General features: G+C 49.3%; 1 protein-coding gene across 2 annotated transcripts; it reads left to right on the top strand.

Annotated features, from left to right (window-relative positions):
• Nucleotides 1-489: 489 nt before the first annotated feature.
• CCDC124 (coiled-coil domain containing 124) lies at nucleotides 490-16,766 on the top strand. 2 transcript variants are annotated; one of them, XM_061600778.1, is made up of 5 exons: nucleotides 490-766; nucleotides 4,430-4,601; nucleotides 12,456-12,639; nucleotides 13,600-13,714; nucleotides 15,041-16,766. In XM_061600778.1, exons 2-5 carry the CDS (start codon nucleotides 4,443-4,445, stop codon nucleotides 15,243-15,245), a joined length of 663 nt encoding a protein of 220 aa, XP_061456762.1. In that variant the 5' UTR covers nucleotides 490-766; nucleotides 4,430-4,442; the 3' UTR covers nucleotides 15,246-16,766. The 2 variants fall into 2 exon arrangements, with proteins under 2 accessions (XP_061456762.1, XP_061456761.1); XM_061600777.1 differs by having other exon boundaries at nucleotides 491-766; nucleotides 4,425-4,601.
• The last annotated feature ends 403 nt before the right edge of the window (nucleotides 16,767-17,169 follow it).

The following is a 17,169-nucleotide window of genomic DNA, read 5'->3' as shown; positions in this document are numbered from 1 at the left end:
TTTTGGGTTTCCGAGCCTTAAATATCATTTTTATTTTTGTTACTGTCTTGGGTTAGCCATATAATAATAATAATTTTTTGAAAAAGATCAATCACTGGGCTTTTGAAGCCAGAGCCGCCATCTTTGTGCCCTTACAAACCGCATATTACGCCTATACGGCCGCAAGCAAAGCCGTTTCCAAGGCAACCCGTGAGCCATCATGGCAAAGGGCAGCTTGAAAGGGACGGCGGCCATGTTAACTTCGGGCACGCTCCCGCCGCCATCTTGAATTCACCCATAGAGATAAGAAAAGTGTGTCGATTCAGGTTAAGGAAGTAAGCGCAGGCGCACAGGAAACACCCCGGCGGCCTTCTTCTCTGTACAGGGCGCGCCTTAAAAGAAGGGCCTGACGGCCATCTTAGTAGTGGTTACATCTATATTTTGTCCATGGTGTCGCCGACGCCATCTTTCTATTGGGCAACATCTCTTCAAAATGCGCTGAAAGAAGGGGCTGCGAACCTTCCCCCCCCTCCTTCCTCAGGTCTCTGGCCCTCCTTTCTGCCGCGAGGAAGAGGAGAAAAGGCAGAGGAGCAGAAGCGAGAGACCCGGGGGTGGGGGGTGAAATAGAAGGCCTGTGCCCTCAACAATGATGGTAGGGACGGCGTCACATAAGGAGGCGGAAAGAAGCCTGCCCTCCCTCTTTTCCCCTCCACATGAAGGCGAAGCTAAAAGGAGGGGCGGGGGCGTGACGGACAAAGGCTGCGACGGTCGGAGGTGGAGGCTGCAGGTAAGAGAAGCGGTGGGTGGGACAGGATGGCAATGGATGCTGTGACACCCCCCGTGGGAAAGAGGCTGCCTTTGGGGGGAGAGGGGGCTGAGACACTCCCCCCAAAAAGGGGGGAGAGAAGAAAGAGGAGGAACTAGAAGAAAAGGAAATATACCCCTTCATGAAATACATTCATGAGCTGCTTCTATTTGCCTCTCTGTGAATAAAACGTCTCTCTTGTTTTTGTAACTCCTGAGCTGACTTTCCATCAGCTTCTCCTTTTATTTTCCAGCCCTCGCTGTGCTTGTCTCCCGTTTCTAGGTTTTGTTTTACCACATTCAGCTCTCCAGGCAGGGTAGGCTTCCCCACCCCTGAGCTTTACAAAGAAGCATTGCAAGGAATTTATTATTATTATTATTGTGGGTGCACAAACACACACACTCACCATTAAACATATGCACATCCCGCCACACCCTGGGAACTGTAGTTTTCCCCTCCCAGAGCTGCAATTCCCAGCACACTTAGCAAACTATAGTTTCCAGAATTCTTGAGGAGGGAAATGTGCTTTAAATTTATGTATTTATTTATTTACTCCAGAAGGAGCCCAGGGTGGCATGTATTATTGGGTTGCTTTTCTTACCCAGTGACCCAAAGCAGCTTACATAATCAAGTAAAAACAGCAGACTCCATAGAGCCTAAAAACACCTCTGGCAATTAAAACCAAATTAAAAGCAACAAATGTATGGTGTGTATCTATATGTATATATTACACACACACACACAGTATATGTAGAGTGTGTGTGCATACATGAATATATGTCATGTCTGCATGTAAATGTAACATACAGTATTTGTTGTTATGTGCCTTCAAGTCAATTTCGACTTATGGCAACCCTATGAGTCAGCGACCTCCAGTTGCTTCTGTCGTAAACCGCCCTGTTCAGATCTTGCAAGTTCAGTCTGTGGCTTCCTTGATGGAGTCAATCCATCGCTTGTTTGGCCTTCTTCTTTTTCTGCTCCCCAGCATTATTGTCTTTTCTAGTGAATTATATCTTCTCATTAAGTGTCCAAAGTATGATGACCTCAGTTTCATCATTTTAGATTCTAGCGATAGTTCTGGTTTAATTTGTTCTAACACCCAATTGTTTGTCTTTTTCTCAGTCCATGGTATCCGCAAAGCTCTCCTCCAACACTGTATGTCCAATAAGTAGATTTTTCTCTTATCTGCTTTTTTCACTGTCCAACTTTCACATCCATACATAGAGATCGGGAATACCATGGTCTGAATGATCCTGAGTTTAGTGTTCAGTGACACATCTTTGCATTTGAGGACCTTTTCTAGTTCTCTCATAGTTGCCCTCCCCAGTCCTAGCCTTCTTCTGATTTCTTGACTATTGTCTCCATTTTGGTTAATGACTGTGCTGAGGTATTTATAATCCCTGACAAGTTCAGTGTCCTCGTTGTCAACTTTAAAGTTACATAATTATTTTGTTGTCATTACTTTAGTCTTCTTGACGTTCAGCTGCAGTCCTGCTTTTGTGCTTTCCTCTTGAACTTTCATCAGCATTTGTTTCAAATCATTAAAGTAGGGCCCTGCTTTGCTGTGCTCCACTTTGCAGCGTTCCACCGATACAGCGGTTGTCAATTGCAGAAAGACCCCTGCTCCTATGGCGCTTGTTCCTCTTTTACGGCATTTTTCGGGCGTTGGGTGCCATTTTAGACAATGTTAGTCAATGCGTTCCGCTTTACAGCGGATTTCACTTTACAGCGGCAGTCTGGAACAGAACCTGCCGTATGAGCGGGGCCCTACTGTACTTCTTTCTGCTAGTACAGTAGTATGGTATCGTCTGCATATCTTAAATTATACAGGTACCATGTTTGTGTGTGTGTGAGAGAGAGTGAACAAACTTAGGTAGTTTAAACTAGCCCTACTCCTGATGGCCTATAAGCAGAAAGCAAAAAACCCAAAATGAAATCCCATCCTATTTTTTTTTAATTGGGGCTTAAAGGTTTTTCACTCCCCACTCACCATAATAACATTTGCTAGCCTCTAAAGTTCCACAAGACTCTTTGGGTGGGATGCAGTGCTGGGCCTGTTCAGAGTAGACCCATTGAAGTTAATGGTCAGGCCTAACTTAGGTTCGTTAATTTCAGTGGATCTCCTCTGAGCAGGAGTTAGTTAACTTCAGCCTGTTGTTTGTGCTGCAACAGAACTAATGTGAGAGCAATCCCTCTCTGGAAAGAGTTTTTTTTACAAAAATCTGTTAATTGTTTTAAATTGTTTTTGCGCATTTTCTGTTGTTGTAACCCACCCATCTTGAGAGCCTGAAAGGTGGTATAATTAAATAAATCTCAACTGAGGATGGAACTTCTCATGCCTGAGGAAGCTGGCTTTGATTTGCAACCCCTTCCACCATAATAAATATTATTAATTATTGCAGCCATCCCTTCCTCCAAAAGGAGTCCAGGACAGTTGCTAACAATCAAATTTTAAATGCTTATGTTTTGGGGGTTTTATGCTGTGATTTCTATTGGAGGCCAACCATATAGAAAGACCTTTACAGTGCACTTTCCTTCCCTGAGATGCATTTAAGTCAGAGGCTGGACGGCCCTCCTGTCAGGGATGCTGTAGTTTCAAGGTGTTGAGGGCTGGACTAAATGACCTCTAAGTTCCCTTCCAACTCTTATGAGAAGGCAAATAATGGTTTAAAAACAGCTTTTCATCTCCCTGTTTGTAAATGTGTACTAATGCATTCCACTTCCTGCTTTTTAACCTGCAGGAAATTATTTTGTTTCTGCCTTTTATCTTGACCTGAATGTGTTATAAACCTCTTCAATAGACCAATAAAATAGACCAAACTACACACACTTTATTAAAAGTAGAATAAATTTGGGATGGGAGACAAAGACTGCAATCCTGTTACACGCACTTACTGGGGAGTAAGTCCTACTGAACTCAACAGGGGTTGCTTCTGAATAGACAGGCATAGAGGCCTCACAATGGCCAAAGTCCAAAGCTGAACTGGAGACATTTGTCTCACAACTTGCACCCTTAAAATCTGTGTCGAAGAGAGCTGGTATAGCGCAGTGGGGAGGAGAGCCTGGCTGGGAGTTCAGAGTCTGTGAGTTAAAATCCCCACTCGTATCTCCTGGGCATCAAGGGTCACCCCCACAATGAGTGGCTCAGGGGTGACGTGCCCTGCCACCTGTGCAGCCGTGGGCAAGCTGCATAGTCCCCAGGAGCCCAGTTGCCCCCCAGCTGACAGTTGCGGACAAGGAAGGGGCCAGCTTGTGCAGCTGTGGCAAGCTGAGCAGGCCCTATCCAGCTGGGGAGGACTAGCCTCAGAGGGAGGTGATGGGAAACCCCCTCTGAATACGGCTTACCATGAAAACCCTATTCATAGGGTAACCATAAGTCGGGATCGACTTGAAGGCAGCCCATTTACATTTCATAGCAGCGGACATTATCATCATCATCATCATCACCATTATTATTAATGCAATGTAATTAATGTAATATGGACACAATCCAGCTGCCCTGCCTCTTAACCTCCGTACAGTGCTGGACACCTCGCCTCCAAAAGGATGAGTTGCAGTCCAAAACATCTGGATCCTGCCTTGTTGGCGAAACCTGTTCTGTGCAGTCAAACCCACTTTTTTTCTGTCTTTCTTTTGCAAGGACAGAGCGCCCTGAGGGATGCCCAAAAAGTTCCAGGGGGAGAACACCAAGTCGGCAGCCGCCCGGGCGAGGAAGGCTGAGGCCAAGGCAGCAGCTGATGCCAAGAAACAGAAGGAGCTGGAGGATGCCTTCTGGAAGGACGAGGACAAACACGTCATGAGGAAAGAGCAGAGGAAGGTAAATGGGCGAGGGGGGCGCTTCGGAGGGTCCCTCCCTGTGACGTGTGTTGTCAGGTTGATGTTGATGCCAGAAGAGAAGGGGGTTCCAGCAGAAAAAAAGTTTACAAGAGCCCTAGTGGTGTTGTTTTTTTAAAAAATCAAGCTTCTAGACCTCAGGATGACATATTTTTAAAGGGGTGCTTGCAAGTAATCCATCCTTTCCAGTGTGGCATAGTGGTGAGAGCATGAGACTCGGGCCTGGGAGAGGAAGGTTCAAATCTCCACTTGGCCACGAAGCCCCCACTGGGGGGTGGCGGCTTGGGGCTGGCTGTTGTCTCTCAGCTTAACCCACTGCACAAAGTTGTTGTGAGGATAAAACAGCCGGGGGGGGGGGGGGAGGAGGAGAGAACTGAAAGCCAGCTGCCGGAAGCCGCAGGACGGGAGAGTGCTCTTGAGAGTCCTGCTTGCGGGCTTAGAATCATAGAATAGTAGAGTTGGAAGGGGCCTATAAGGCCATCACGTCCACCCCCCTGCTCAGTGCAGGAATACCATGCTTCCCATTGAAGGCATCTATCTGGTTGGCCACTGCGAGAACAGGATGCTGATCTAGATGGGCCACTGGCCTGATCCAGCAGGCTCTTCTTATGTTTTTATGTTAACTGCGTGCTACCTTGAGCTCCTTTGAGGCAAGGAGGAATATAAATATAATTAATATAATTTCTGTTGTTCACCGCCCAGAGAGCTATTGCTAGTCGGGTGGTATAAAAATCTATAAATAATAATAATAATAATAATAATAATAATAATAATAATAATAATAATAATAATAATAATAATAATAATAATGTGTGAGCCAACCTGCCTCCCCTCAATGATTCCGGAGTCCCAGCTGCCTCTCTTTTCCCGTCGGCTCTCTGCGTAACTCGCCTTCTTTTCTTCCTTTCAGCTCAGATTAAACCCTAGCTTAGCTTCTTTAGGGGGAAAGGAATGGATTCTCCAGAAAAGCCAAAGGCTCCACACAGCCTTCTCCAAAGGGGCCCTTGGCTTTTCAAGCCATGGCTTTTTGCAAACCGGCTGTCGGGGTTTGCTTCAAAACGCGCTGGCCTTCAGTCAGAAGTGGTTCTGAGCCTCTTAGAGGCAGCGTTGGGCTTGGCGGAGTTAAATATCTTTTAAGGGATTCCTAACCTGCTCTCTGAGAGCCAGTGTGGTGTAGTGGTTAGAGCATTGGACTATGACCTGGTAGACCAGGATTCGAATCCCCACACAGCCATGAAGCTCACTGGGTGACCTTGGGCCAGTCACTGCCTCTCAGCCTCACAGGGAGGCAACGGTAAACACCCTCTGAAAAGTGTGGTGTAGTGGTTAAGGTGTTGGACTACGACCTGGGAGACCAGGGTTCGAATCCCCACACAGCCATGAATCTCACTGGGTGACCTTGGGCCAGTCACTGCCTCTCAGCCTCAGAGGAAGGCAATGGTAAACCTCCTCTGAATACCACTTACCATGAAAATCCTATTCATAGGGCTGCTGTAACTCAGGATCGACTTGAAGGCAGTCCATTTCCATTTCAACCTGCTCTCCGTTAAGATAATCACAGAGCCAGTTGCCGTGTAATAGCGTAATAAACCCAAGTGCGTCTTGCAATATCGTAATAAAACTGTAAAAGGCAAATGGGTCCAGTGACGGCCGGCGTCCCCATCTCCACCAAAGAAGCATTGACCAAAAGCCTGGATGAATAAATATGTTTTTAATTGATGCTGAAAACCCAACAGGGTTGGCACCGGTCGAACTGGGGAGGGCATTCCACAACTGGGGCGCCGGGGCGCCCTTTATGATAAAAAACACCCTCTCGTGCGTGTGGCCGCATAGAGGGCATTTTGCACAGTTAAGACGGTCTCTTTGTTGTTTGCATGCAAATGTGGCTCTTCCCCCCCCCCCATACTCTGCATCCGCAATGTGGATCGATGCTGTCAGGTTCCCACTTCCTGGGAATTGCAGGCGGAGCTGCTGCTGTTGCACTCGAGCCCTGCTTTCGGCTCCCCTTTGAGGCATCTGGGTGGCCAGACTAGATGGAGCCCCTTGGGCCTGATCTGGCTCTCCTGGTGTTCTTAAGCAGAGTGGGTGCTCTAAATTGCCCAAACTGAGACAGCAATGTGTGTTTCTGATGGAGTGCTTTGGAGCTTAATCCCTTCCCTGGAATCTGGAAGGACAGGAACTGGTCTGGGGTGTGTCACCCGTTCTTGAAGCAAGAGCTGGAGCTCCGCCTTGCGCGCAGAAGGCCCCGGGTTCAGTCTCCAGGTCAGGCTGGGAATGTCCCCTGCCTGAAATCCTGGAGAGCCGTTGCCTGTCAGGGTAGGCAGTACTGACCTAGAGGGACCAAAGGTCTGAGGTCTAAGGCTTCTTCCAAAGCTCCTGTTTTAAGATGGGCCCTTTGTTTATAACCATGAGGACTAGGCTCTTATTTTATCTTCAGATGAAGGCCCATAGCCCAAGAGGTAGAGCACCTGCTTGGCATGTAGAAGGTCTCACATTCAGTCTTTGGCATCTCCAGACAGGAACCCCTGCCAGTTAGAGTGGACAGTACTGAGCTAGATGGGCCAACGGTTTGACTCGGTATAAGGCAGCTTCCTATGTTCCTACTATGGGGAAAGGCTGTAGCTCAGTGGGTAGACCAACTGCTTTGTCTGCAAAAGATCCCACATTCAATCCTCGATGGCATCTTCAGGTAGGACTGAGAGAGACCCACCCCTCCTGAAACCCTGGGGAGCTGCTGCCAGCCAGTGTAGACAGTTCTGAGCTAGATGGAACTACAGGCTTCTGTATGAGGGAGCTTCCTGTATTTTGGAAGTTCCACTGCAGCACTTGCCCGTTCAAAGGTGGTACTCAGCAGTCCCTGGGTATGGTCTGAAGGCGCGTGAGGGCACCGCCTTGCAGAAGCGAAACTCTGGCTCTGGGTCTGCTCAGTGCCTGGACTGTCCATCGCCTGGGATCCATGTGGATGCCGCCTTGGGTTCCTCGATGAGAGAAAGGCAGCGTATAAATGTCAGAAATAAACACTGCAAGGATAGGGAGGCGGTGCCCCCCGCAGTACTGCATGTTGCTTTTATGTAACTTTTAAAATGTTGTATTTATTGGTGTTTTTAATGAATATTGTAGACTGTCCACTGTTAAACGGCTTAGAAGTCTTTTCTTGTAGTAATTGCTATGTGAAATATAAATGTACTGCCTCCAAGTCAATTCTGACTTATGGCAACCCTATGATCAGGGTTTTCATGGTAAGCTGTGTTCAGAGGGGGTTTTCCATTGCCTCCCTGTGAGGCTGAGAGGCAGTGACTGGCCCAAGGTCACCCAGTGAGCTTCATGGCTGTGTGGGGATTCGAGCCCTGCTCTCCCAGGTCATAGTTCAACATCCTAACCACTACACCACACTGGCTCTCAATCGCTATGTATTGCTTTGCTAAGTAAGTAAAATCCCTGGCTGTCGGCCGTGTGGGCTGATGGGACTTGGAGGCTGAGAAGTTCTTCTGGGCACTCCGTCGGCTGTCTTGGGTGCCCATCTCAGTCCCTCCTCAGCACCCTTGCAGTCTCTTTCCTCAGCAAAGGGACACCTTCCGCTTTTGTCCAGGCGATGGCAGCAACGGGTGGGTTACTGGCCGACACACGAGTCCCTTTTCAAACTGTTCCTTTGACTCCAGAGTCATGAGACCTGCAAAGAAACAGCAAGGGCTGCTCCTCTAAGACCCGTAGCGTCTCCTTTTCCTTTTGTGGGGTGGCGAGGGGGAAGGGGCCATAGCTCAGTGGATAGAGCGCCAGCTCTGCGGGCGGAAAGTCCTAGTTCAATCCCCAAGGGCATCTCGGAGATTTAACCTGGTGTTTATTTGTTTAACCAAATGCATCTACCTCTTGATTGTAGGAAACCTCTAAGTGGGTTTACAAAAAACATTCAAATTATCAGTGGGTTAAAAACAAGTAATTAAAAACAATTTTAAAACAATTAAAACAGCAATAGACTAAAAGGAGATTAAAAACACGTCGACATCTATGCGTCTGGATAGGCTTGCCAAAACAAAAAGTTTTAAGCAGGCACTGAAAAGAATACAAGTGAAGGGGCCTTCCTAATGTCAGCAGGCAGGGAGTTCCAGAGAGGAGGAACGGGTTGAAAAGGCAGCTTCTCATGTTCAACTTTAAACCAGCCCTTTGGTCACAATCATGAGGACTAGAGTTTTGCTTTATTCATAAAGGAAGGGCTGTAGCCTGGTGGCAAAGCACCTGGTTTGCATGTGGAAGGTACCAAGATCAATCCCCAATGGCATCTCTAGGTAGGCCTGGAAGAGAGCTCCTGTCTGAAAGCCTGGAGAGTCACTGCCAGTCAGTGCGGAGCTAAATATTGGTCTGACTCGGGTACCAGGTTCAATCCCTGCTGTCTACCCTAATTAAAAGAGTGCCTTGGATAACAAAGATTGGGGAAGACACTGTTTCTGCCTATGAAAAGCACGCCTTTCACCTTTATTATTTATTTTATTACATTTATATCCCACCCTTCCTCCCAGAAGGAGCCCAGGGCAGCAAACAAAAACACTCTAAAACATCTTAAAAACAAAAGACTTTTAAAACATAGTAAAACAAAACATATTTAAAAACATCTTTTTTTAAAAAAAAGCTTTAAAAACATATTTAAAAAGCTCTTCTAGCACAGACGCAGAGTGGGATGAGGTCTCTACTTAAAAGGCTTGTTGAAAGAGGAAGGTCTTCAGTAGCAGACTGGGATAAAGGTCTCTACTTAAAAGGCTTGTTGAAAGAGGAAGGCCTTCAGTAGCAGACTGGGATAAAGGTCTCTACTTAAAAGGCTTGTTGCAAGAGGAAGGTCTTCAGTAGGCACTGAAAAGATAACGGAGATGGTGCCTGTCTGATATTTAAGGGCAGGGAATTCCAAAGGATAGGCGCCACTACACTCAAGGTCCGTTTCCTATGTTGTGCAGAACGGACCTCCTGATAAGACCTCTGGCAATTAAAAAATACAATATTAAAATAAACTTCAGAGCATAAGGAGAGCCCTGCTGGGTCCGGCCAAAGGGGGTCCATTGAGTCCAGCATCCTGTTCTCACACTGGCCAACCAGATGTCTGTTACGGGAAGCCTGCAAGCAGAGCCTGAGCGCAAGAGCACCAGCTCTCCCCTCCTCCGGTTTCCAGCTACTGCTATTAAAATTAAAAGCATAGCTCTCTCTTTTTTACCCTCCTGCCCCCAGACTTATCTCTATGCCATTACTTATTGTTAAAAACTCTTTATGTTCTTACGTGCCAAATGCTCTCTGGCCAAAAGAAAAAAAGGCAGGTTGCGTTCTGGCTCCAAAAGCAGAAGGAGCTCCTTCGATGCTCAGCCGCTTTCTCCAGATCTTTCCGCGTGGTGTCTGTGGGGCAGGAAATCTGATTAAAGGCGCCTCCATAACTCAGGAGGCCGTTTGCTGGAAGGGCGACTGGAAACCACGCCAGGCATGAGAAACGTTGCTCCCCTTTCTCCACAAGGCTCCGGTTTCAGTCTGGCGTCTCTGTGACATCGCACCGTCCCCTGGGGCAGGGGGCGCCTCCGTTGGCAAAAAGCACCTGTGTTCATTTGCTAATGCTGCAATTGCCAGGTGGGTCCTTTGACTCCAGGAATCCACAGCGCCGTCTGTCTGTTTTCATCCTCTCCTTTTTCTCTCCCCTCCTTGCCTTTATCGCTTTCATTCTTTTCTTCTGTCTGTCTCCACCTTTATGCTTAATTTCACAAAAAAATTATATGCCACTTGATTGTAGGAAACCTCTAAGGGCCAGCTTTTCCCAGCCTTCGGGTCCCCAGATGTTGGCGGACTACTACTTCCATCAGCCCCAGCCAGCATGGCCTGCAGTCAGGAGTGATGGGAATTGTAGTCCAGCAACATCTAGGGACGCAAAGGTTGGGGAAGGCTGCCCTAAGCAGCTTACAAAAATGTCTCCATCCTTGCTTTCATTACCTTGTTTTTAGGAACGTAGCTGCTTTGCACTGAGGCCGACCCACTGGTCCATCTAGTGCAGTGGTTCCCAATCTTTATGAGTATGGGACCCCCTTTATAAGCTCAAAAAATTTCGTGACCCCTGGCTGCTAGGAAGGAAGGGAGAAAGCAGCCTTTCCTTGCAGCCTTGCTTCTTTTTGCTTCACAAAAAGCCTTCTCCTCTTGTTCTGAGTAAGGGCGTCGTCAGCAGCGCCAGTGCGAGGAGTCAGGAGTCGGGGATAGTAATCCCCTCTTCTTCCTGATACCTCCACCCTCAGCCTCCTTTGGCATCTGCCACGTATTTTATAGGCAGATGCCTGCCCTCGGTGCACCTGAAAGATGCTCTGGTGCTTCAGCAAAAGTCCTCCCCTCTCGTTTAGAGCAAGGGGGAGGTGTCATCTGCAGCGGCAATGGGAAGCAGACAGCATCCAGGGAGTGAAGACTTTTTAATGAATAAATAATTCATTTCTTTACTGTTTAATAAATATTTAATTCATTTCTTTACTGTTTGCGGCCCCCTCTGGATTACTTCACAGCCCCCTGCGGGTCATGGCCCCCAGGTATTGTCTGCACTGGCAGGCAGGAGTCTTTTTCCCAGCTTTTACCTGGAGATGCTGCTGGGGGTTGAGCTTGGGACCTTCTGCATTCAGGGCAGGTGCACTGTCACTGAGCCATTACCCTTCCCTGAGTAGGAAGTACTGAGTCAAGCCATCGATCCATCTAGCTCAGTCTTGTCTGCACTGACTGGCAGCAGCTCTTCAGGATTTCAGGCAGGGGACATTCCTGAGACCTAGCTGGAGATGCCATTGGGGATTGAGCCTGTGTCCTTTGGCATTCAGGACAGGTGCTCTCACTCAGCAAGCCCCTGTGGCACTAACGGGGCACTTCGAGATATAACTTCCCATTTGCGTATAGCCTCTAGTCTTATTGGCTGCTGTTAATGCATTTCTTAGGCCTATAGATTTGTTAATGCTTATTGACTTGATTTGTAGTCTGTATTGATCGGGCATCTCTTGGCCAGCTGGGAGGGGCTAATTGTGTCTTACGCTTCTGAGCTGTTGACTTTAGGCGTAGTTACATTTTGACGAATCATTGAATGGATTGTTGTCTTTGACACACATTGGGTTAAGAACACGAAACCCACTGGCAGTCAGAACATAAGAAGAGCCTGCTGGGTCAGGCCAGTGGCCCATCTTGTCCAACTTCCGGTTCTCACAGTGGCCAACCAGATGCCTTTTCTGGGAAGCCTGCAAGCAGGACCTCAGCGCAAGAGCAACTCGCCCCTCCTGCGCATTCTGGCAACTGGTATTCAGAAGCATCAACCATGGAGTCAGAACATAGCCACCGCTAGTAGCCTTAACCTCCTCCATGAATTTGTCTAATCCTCTTCTAAAGCCATCCAGGTTGGTGTCCATCCCTGGCTCCTGTCGCTTACATCCAACTAAATTCTACTCGGAGAAGATCCGCTGCAATTAATGGACACTAGTTAGTGATGGATTTGCTCTTGAGTAGGACTTAACACTGGATACAGCCCATGGCTGCCTAACAAATTTTTTTGTACACTGCAGTTATCTTCCTTCCTTCCTTTCTATCCCGCCCTTCTACTCTATAATAGGGTACTTAGGGCGGCTTACAAAAATAAAATCAAACACGTACATAATAAAATTGTAAAACAATAAAATCACAAAAACATTAAAATAAATTAAAATACATATACACGTACATACGAGTTGGTGGTTTATAAACACAGGTAACACTTGGGTTCTTGGGTCCGCACTTTTTTGTTTCTGCAGAGTGGCTTGTCGGGAGATCTCTAGCGGACAGCCTGATTCTCTCTCGCTCTCTCTCGTCTCCGTTGTTTTAGGAGGAGCGGGAGAAGCGCCGGCTGGAGCAAGTGGAGCGCAAGAAGGAGCTCCAGCGCCTCTTGGAAGAGGAGGACGCCAAGCTGAAGGGGAAGATGCCGAAGCCGGTGCCCCCGGGCAAAGTCACCCGTGCCCAGATCGACGAGGCTCTACGGAAGGAACAGCAGAAGGAGAATGGCGAGGCCGGTGGGTCCAAAATGGGTGGGGTGCAGGTTCCAGCACTGATCTGAAGACCCCATAGGGCATCCTTGAAATGCAGAGTAAGGTTGGCGGGGGGGATGGACAGCACAGCTCTGGCGTTGCAGACCCTTGAGAGATGTTATGCTGAAGATGTCTTGGAACTGCTGGTCAGGAGAGGCAGATCAATGTGGGACCCAGAAGAATGGGCTCCAGTTACAGGAAGCCAGATTTCAGCTCTCCACCAGGAAAAACGTCCTAACTGTTAGAGTGGTACAACAATGGAGCCAATGACCTCGGCAGGTGGTGGGCTCTCCAACCCTGGAGGCATCCAAGAGGCAGCTGGACAGTCCCCTGTTGGGGATGCTTTAACTTGGATTCCTGCATTGGGCAGAGGGTTGGACTGGATGGCCTTACAGGCCCCTTCCAACCCTAAGATTCTGTGAAAGCGCTGTCAGAGGCAGTAAATGCCTCTCAATAATCCCAGTTTCAGAGAATCCCAAGTGGGGAGAGTTGTTGCTCTTGAGCTCAGGCCCTGCTTGTGGGCTTCCCTTTGAGGTGTCTAGGATGCTGGATGGTGGGCGCCCTTTGGCCTGGCCCCGTTTTTAAAGTGGGCGGGCTCAGCTTTTAGGATGGGTGTCAGGAACTGGTTCACGAACGTAGTTGTGAGGAGGAGGAAGAGAGCTCTTTATTAGTGGCTCTTGGCTAGGAGAGATGGTTAGAACCTCCATGTTCAGAGGCAGTCTACCCTTGCGGGAAAATGCATGCTGGGAGGACAAAAATTAGGGAGGGGCTTTTTGCTTTCATGTCCTGCCTGGAGCATCCAGCCAGCCCTTGTGAACAACACGTTAGCTGGGCTGACAGGAGTCCAGCAGGGTTCTCCCATTAAATATTATTGCATTAAAAAATCCTGGCCTGCCTACAGCTTGGCCATAATGCTGTTTGTTCCCCCTGCCCTTCTTCTTCCAGGCGAAAAGCAGAAGAGTCACCTTGAAACACCCTTGGAAGAGAACATCAACCGCAGAGTCCTGGAGGAAGGCGCCATGGAGGCCAGGACCATCGAAGATGCAATTGCAGTGCTCAGGTATTTGGCCAGAGGCCCTCCAGGTGCTTTTCAACCTGGCAGAGGAGGGGGACAAGGGAGGTGAGGGTCGGTGCGTGCATGGGGTTCGAGATGCTTCAGATCTCCAAGGACAGAGAGCCAATAAACGAACAAGCTTTTTTCCTGGGTTTGCCTGAAGGGGCCCAAACCCCTTTCTTGCTGCATCCTTCGAGTCCCTCGGAATTCCTTTTCCTTCTCATTTTTTAAAACCATTTTACGCTCTTGAGTTTCCTTCCTGAGGGAAGCCCCAAAGCCTCTAATTGTGAAAACCCTCAATTAACACAGGGTTAACGAAATGCCGCACACATACGTCATAACGCAAAACTCGTTTGGCGCGGCTGCCTCCCTCGCTTCCCAGTTCAAGTGCTCCTTTTCAGTGATGGAAAAAGCCACCAGTGGGATCCGAGACCTCCCCACTTCCGTGGCTGTGCAGGGAAGGGGGGCGCATGGGTGGAGGAGGCACAGTGAGAGCATCCTCCGGAGCCCGTGTTGACCCTTGGAAGAAACATCCGCAGTGGGCAAAGGCCCCAGCTTCAACGACAGCACACCTGCTTGGCCTGCAGAAAGCCCTAGGTTTCAACCTGGCGCTGCATGGTAGGGCTGGGCTGGCAGAGATGCCCTGCCAGGAACCGTGGCGAGCTGCTGCCAGTCAGTGTCTACACTGACTCAGTTTCCAGTGTTCCTGACCTTGAGGACTGGAATCTCCCTTGATCTTTAGAGGAAGGCCCATGACTCACTGGTAGGGCATCTGCAGAACATCCCGAGTTCGATGTCTCGTTAGGCCGGGATGGGGGGAGGGGTTGGACTCCTTCCTGGAGAGCTGCTGCCAGTCACTGTAGGCAATACTGAGCTAGATGGACCTCAAGGGTCTCACTCGGTATAAGGCAGCTTCCTCGCGGTGAGGGTGACGGAGAGGCACTTTATTTAAAAGAGGTCAGACCGCCCCCCCTTGGCTCAGCCTCTGCACGATTTGGACTACAACTCCCATCAGCCCCGGCCGCTGTGTCGTTCAAGTCCGATAGCTACAGGGCTCAGCGGCAGAGCATCTGCCTTGCACGCAGAAGGTCCCGGGTGCAATCCCCGGCAGCGTCTCCAGGCAAGTCTGGGAACGTTCCCCTGCAGCCAGTGCTGAGCTAGGCGGACCAAAGGCCTGACTGGATGTAAGGGGGTTCCCCCCATGCATGTCTCACTGGTGAAGGCTTGAGGCAGAGGCTTGCATATGGCGCCAAGAGGATGGGGTTTTGTGGGGTTTGGGGGCAGCTTCCAGGCGCCCGCCTCAATCTTCCAATCGCCCAATTTTCTTCCTAGCGTCGCTGACGACCTGGACCGCCACCCCGAGCGCCGGATGAAAGCTGCCTTCACGGCTTTTGAGGAGGCCAGCCTGCCCCGGCTGAAGCAGGAGAACCCCAACATGCGCCTCTCCCAGCTGAAGCAGCTCCTCAAGAAAGAGTGGATGAAGTCCCCCGAGAACCCCATGAACCAGAGGCACATGGCGTACAACAGCCAGAAATGAGACTGGGGAAGCCAGGTGGGGAGGAGGAGAGGCCTTCTCTGCCACCCCACCACCCTCTGCAACCGAACCACCTTCGACATGAACAGGGCGCCGACGGGATGGCGACCTCCCTCCCAGCTCCGCTCTTTAAGGATCAACAAAGGTGCAACTCGTATATTTCCCTCCCCTTTTTGCTTTTGTGGACCTCCCCTCCCACCCCGCTGGACTCGCGAGGCTCCCCTCCGCCCCCCCATCTTAATTCGGGGCTTCCTGATCTCCCTGGGGAAGGAGGTCCAAACCGAAACTCGTCCCCGCCTCCCCACAGTTTGACATGGTGCTGATTCCACCCCAGAGCCAGATGGGATCACCTCTCCCTTCCTCTCTCTCTCTTGTTTGGGATAACGCCACCATCATCACCTGCCCCTCTATGTATCTTCTTTTAGCTTAGCAGCGTGTACATATGTGGGGGCGCGGGTGTAGCAGAAAGCAGTGCCACGCCCTTGCCTGCCCCCAAACGTGAAGCTCTCTCCTAGACATCCCCTCTCCCCGCTTGAGGCGGACCTGGTTCTCATTTTCCAGGGGGCAGGAGAGTGACAGGCCCCTCTCCCTGTCCCTCGTCCTACGCAACATGCGTTCCCCATTGCACCCTCCACCTAGAGTCCAAGAAATCCTCCTTTCCTTGCTGCTGATGGACCTTGGTGGCCGAAGGCTAAGTAGTGGCTCGAGGACTCTTGTGGGGGGAGGCATGAGGTTCCCTGTCTTCTGTTTAGGAGCAAAGCAGCATCCATTTCACTCCTTTTCATGCATTGCTTTTTTTTTTTTGGTAACATTCTTGCCGTGAAATCGGTGCACGTCGCTGGGCTTTCTTTTAATGACGAGGCACCCAAATTTTTTAATTTTAAAATCTGTGGCCAACACATAACTCTCGTCTACCCTTAGCGCTACCTCGCCCGACATCCCATTGCTTGGACAAATTTGAAAAGACCCACTGCGTGGCGCAACGGTGCCTTTCCATTCTCGGAGGCTTTTCCGTGACGAGGAACCTCCCCCCCCCTTTCTCTCTCTCCCTCTCTCGGGCTTGGAAGAGGCTTGTGGCTGGTGAAGGCGTAGCCTGGCGAAGGCACAAGCTGACTGATCGTCAGATTTTTGTGTTTCTTATTTTCATTCTACAGAAGGCGGCTGCCTTTTTGAGTTTCAGACGTGCAACCTTCTTTGCGTGCGGATGGATTCTGGACTACCAATTTGCTACCATCTGCCTTCCTCTCTCAAAAGAGAATATTTTCTCCCGTTTTTAAACCTTAAATTGTAGCCTGGCCTCTTGCGGGTGTTCCTGTCATTTTGGTCATTGCACAAGCTCAAAAGTGATCCCATCTGGCCCTAAAGGAAATTATGAGCTCCCCACCTCACCTGAGGGCGCCCTGGACTTGTCACTGTTCTCTGCAGAGAAAAAGTTCAGCGTTTTTAAAAATAAGATACATACATATCGCCCCAACTTGTAAACCTGCCCTCTGATAGGAATAAAGTGTTTGAATTGTGCCGTCATCATCTAATTTTTTTTCTGTGTGGCTTTTTCTACAAGCATCCAAAGTGTGTTTCTGAACAGGTATGTGGAACAATGCACCCACGCAAGGGCTGTCTGAGATGCTTCTGGAGAAGCCACGGAGGAGGTGGTCTGTTGGTGACTATTACCCATGATAGCTAGATAGAACCTCCAGCTTCAGGGGCAGCCTACCTCATATGTTTGTTTGTTCCAAAATTGTATTGTTTTTGACATGTTAGCGTTTGCTGTCTCTGGGGATAGAAATTTAATAACGAAATAACAAATACTTCTAGGACCAGGGGATGGCTATCCTGTGATGACCTTCCAGGTTTTGCAAATCCCAGGTTACAACTCCAAGCATCACCCCTGACCCTTGGCCATGCTGGGTGCTGGGGTTGCTGGGGG

The sequence above is a fragment of the Rhineura floridana genome, chromosome 18 (genome assembly GCF_030035675.1).
Source record: "Rhineura floridana isolate rRhiFlo1 chromosome 18, rRhiFlo1.hap2, whole genome shotgun sequence".
Classification (NCBI taxonomy): Eukaryota; Metazoa; Chordata; class Lepidosauria; order Squamata; family Rhineuridae; genus Rhineura; species Rhineura floridana.
The sequence above is the reverse complement of the archived record's forward strand: the minus strand, read 5'-3'. Positions and strand labels throughout refer to the sequence as shown.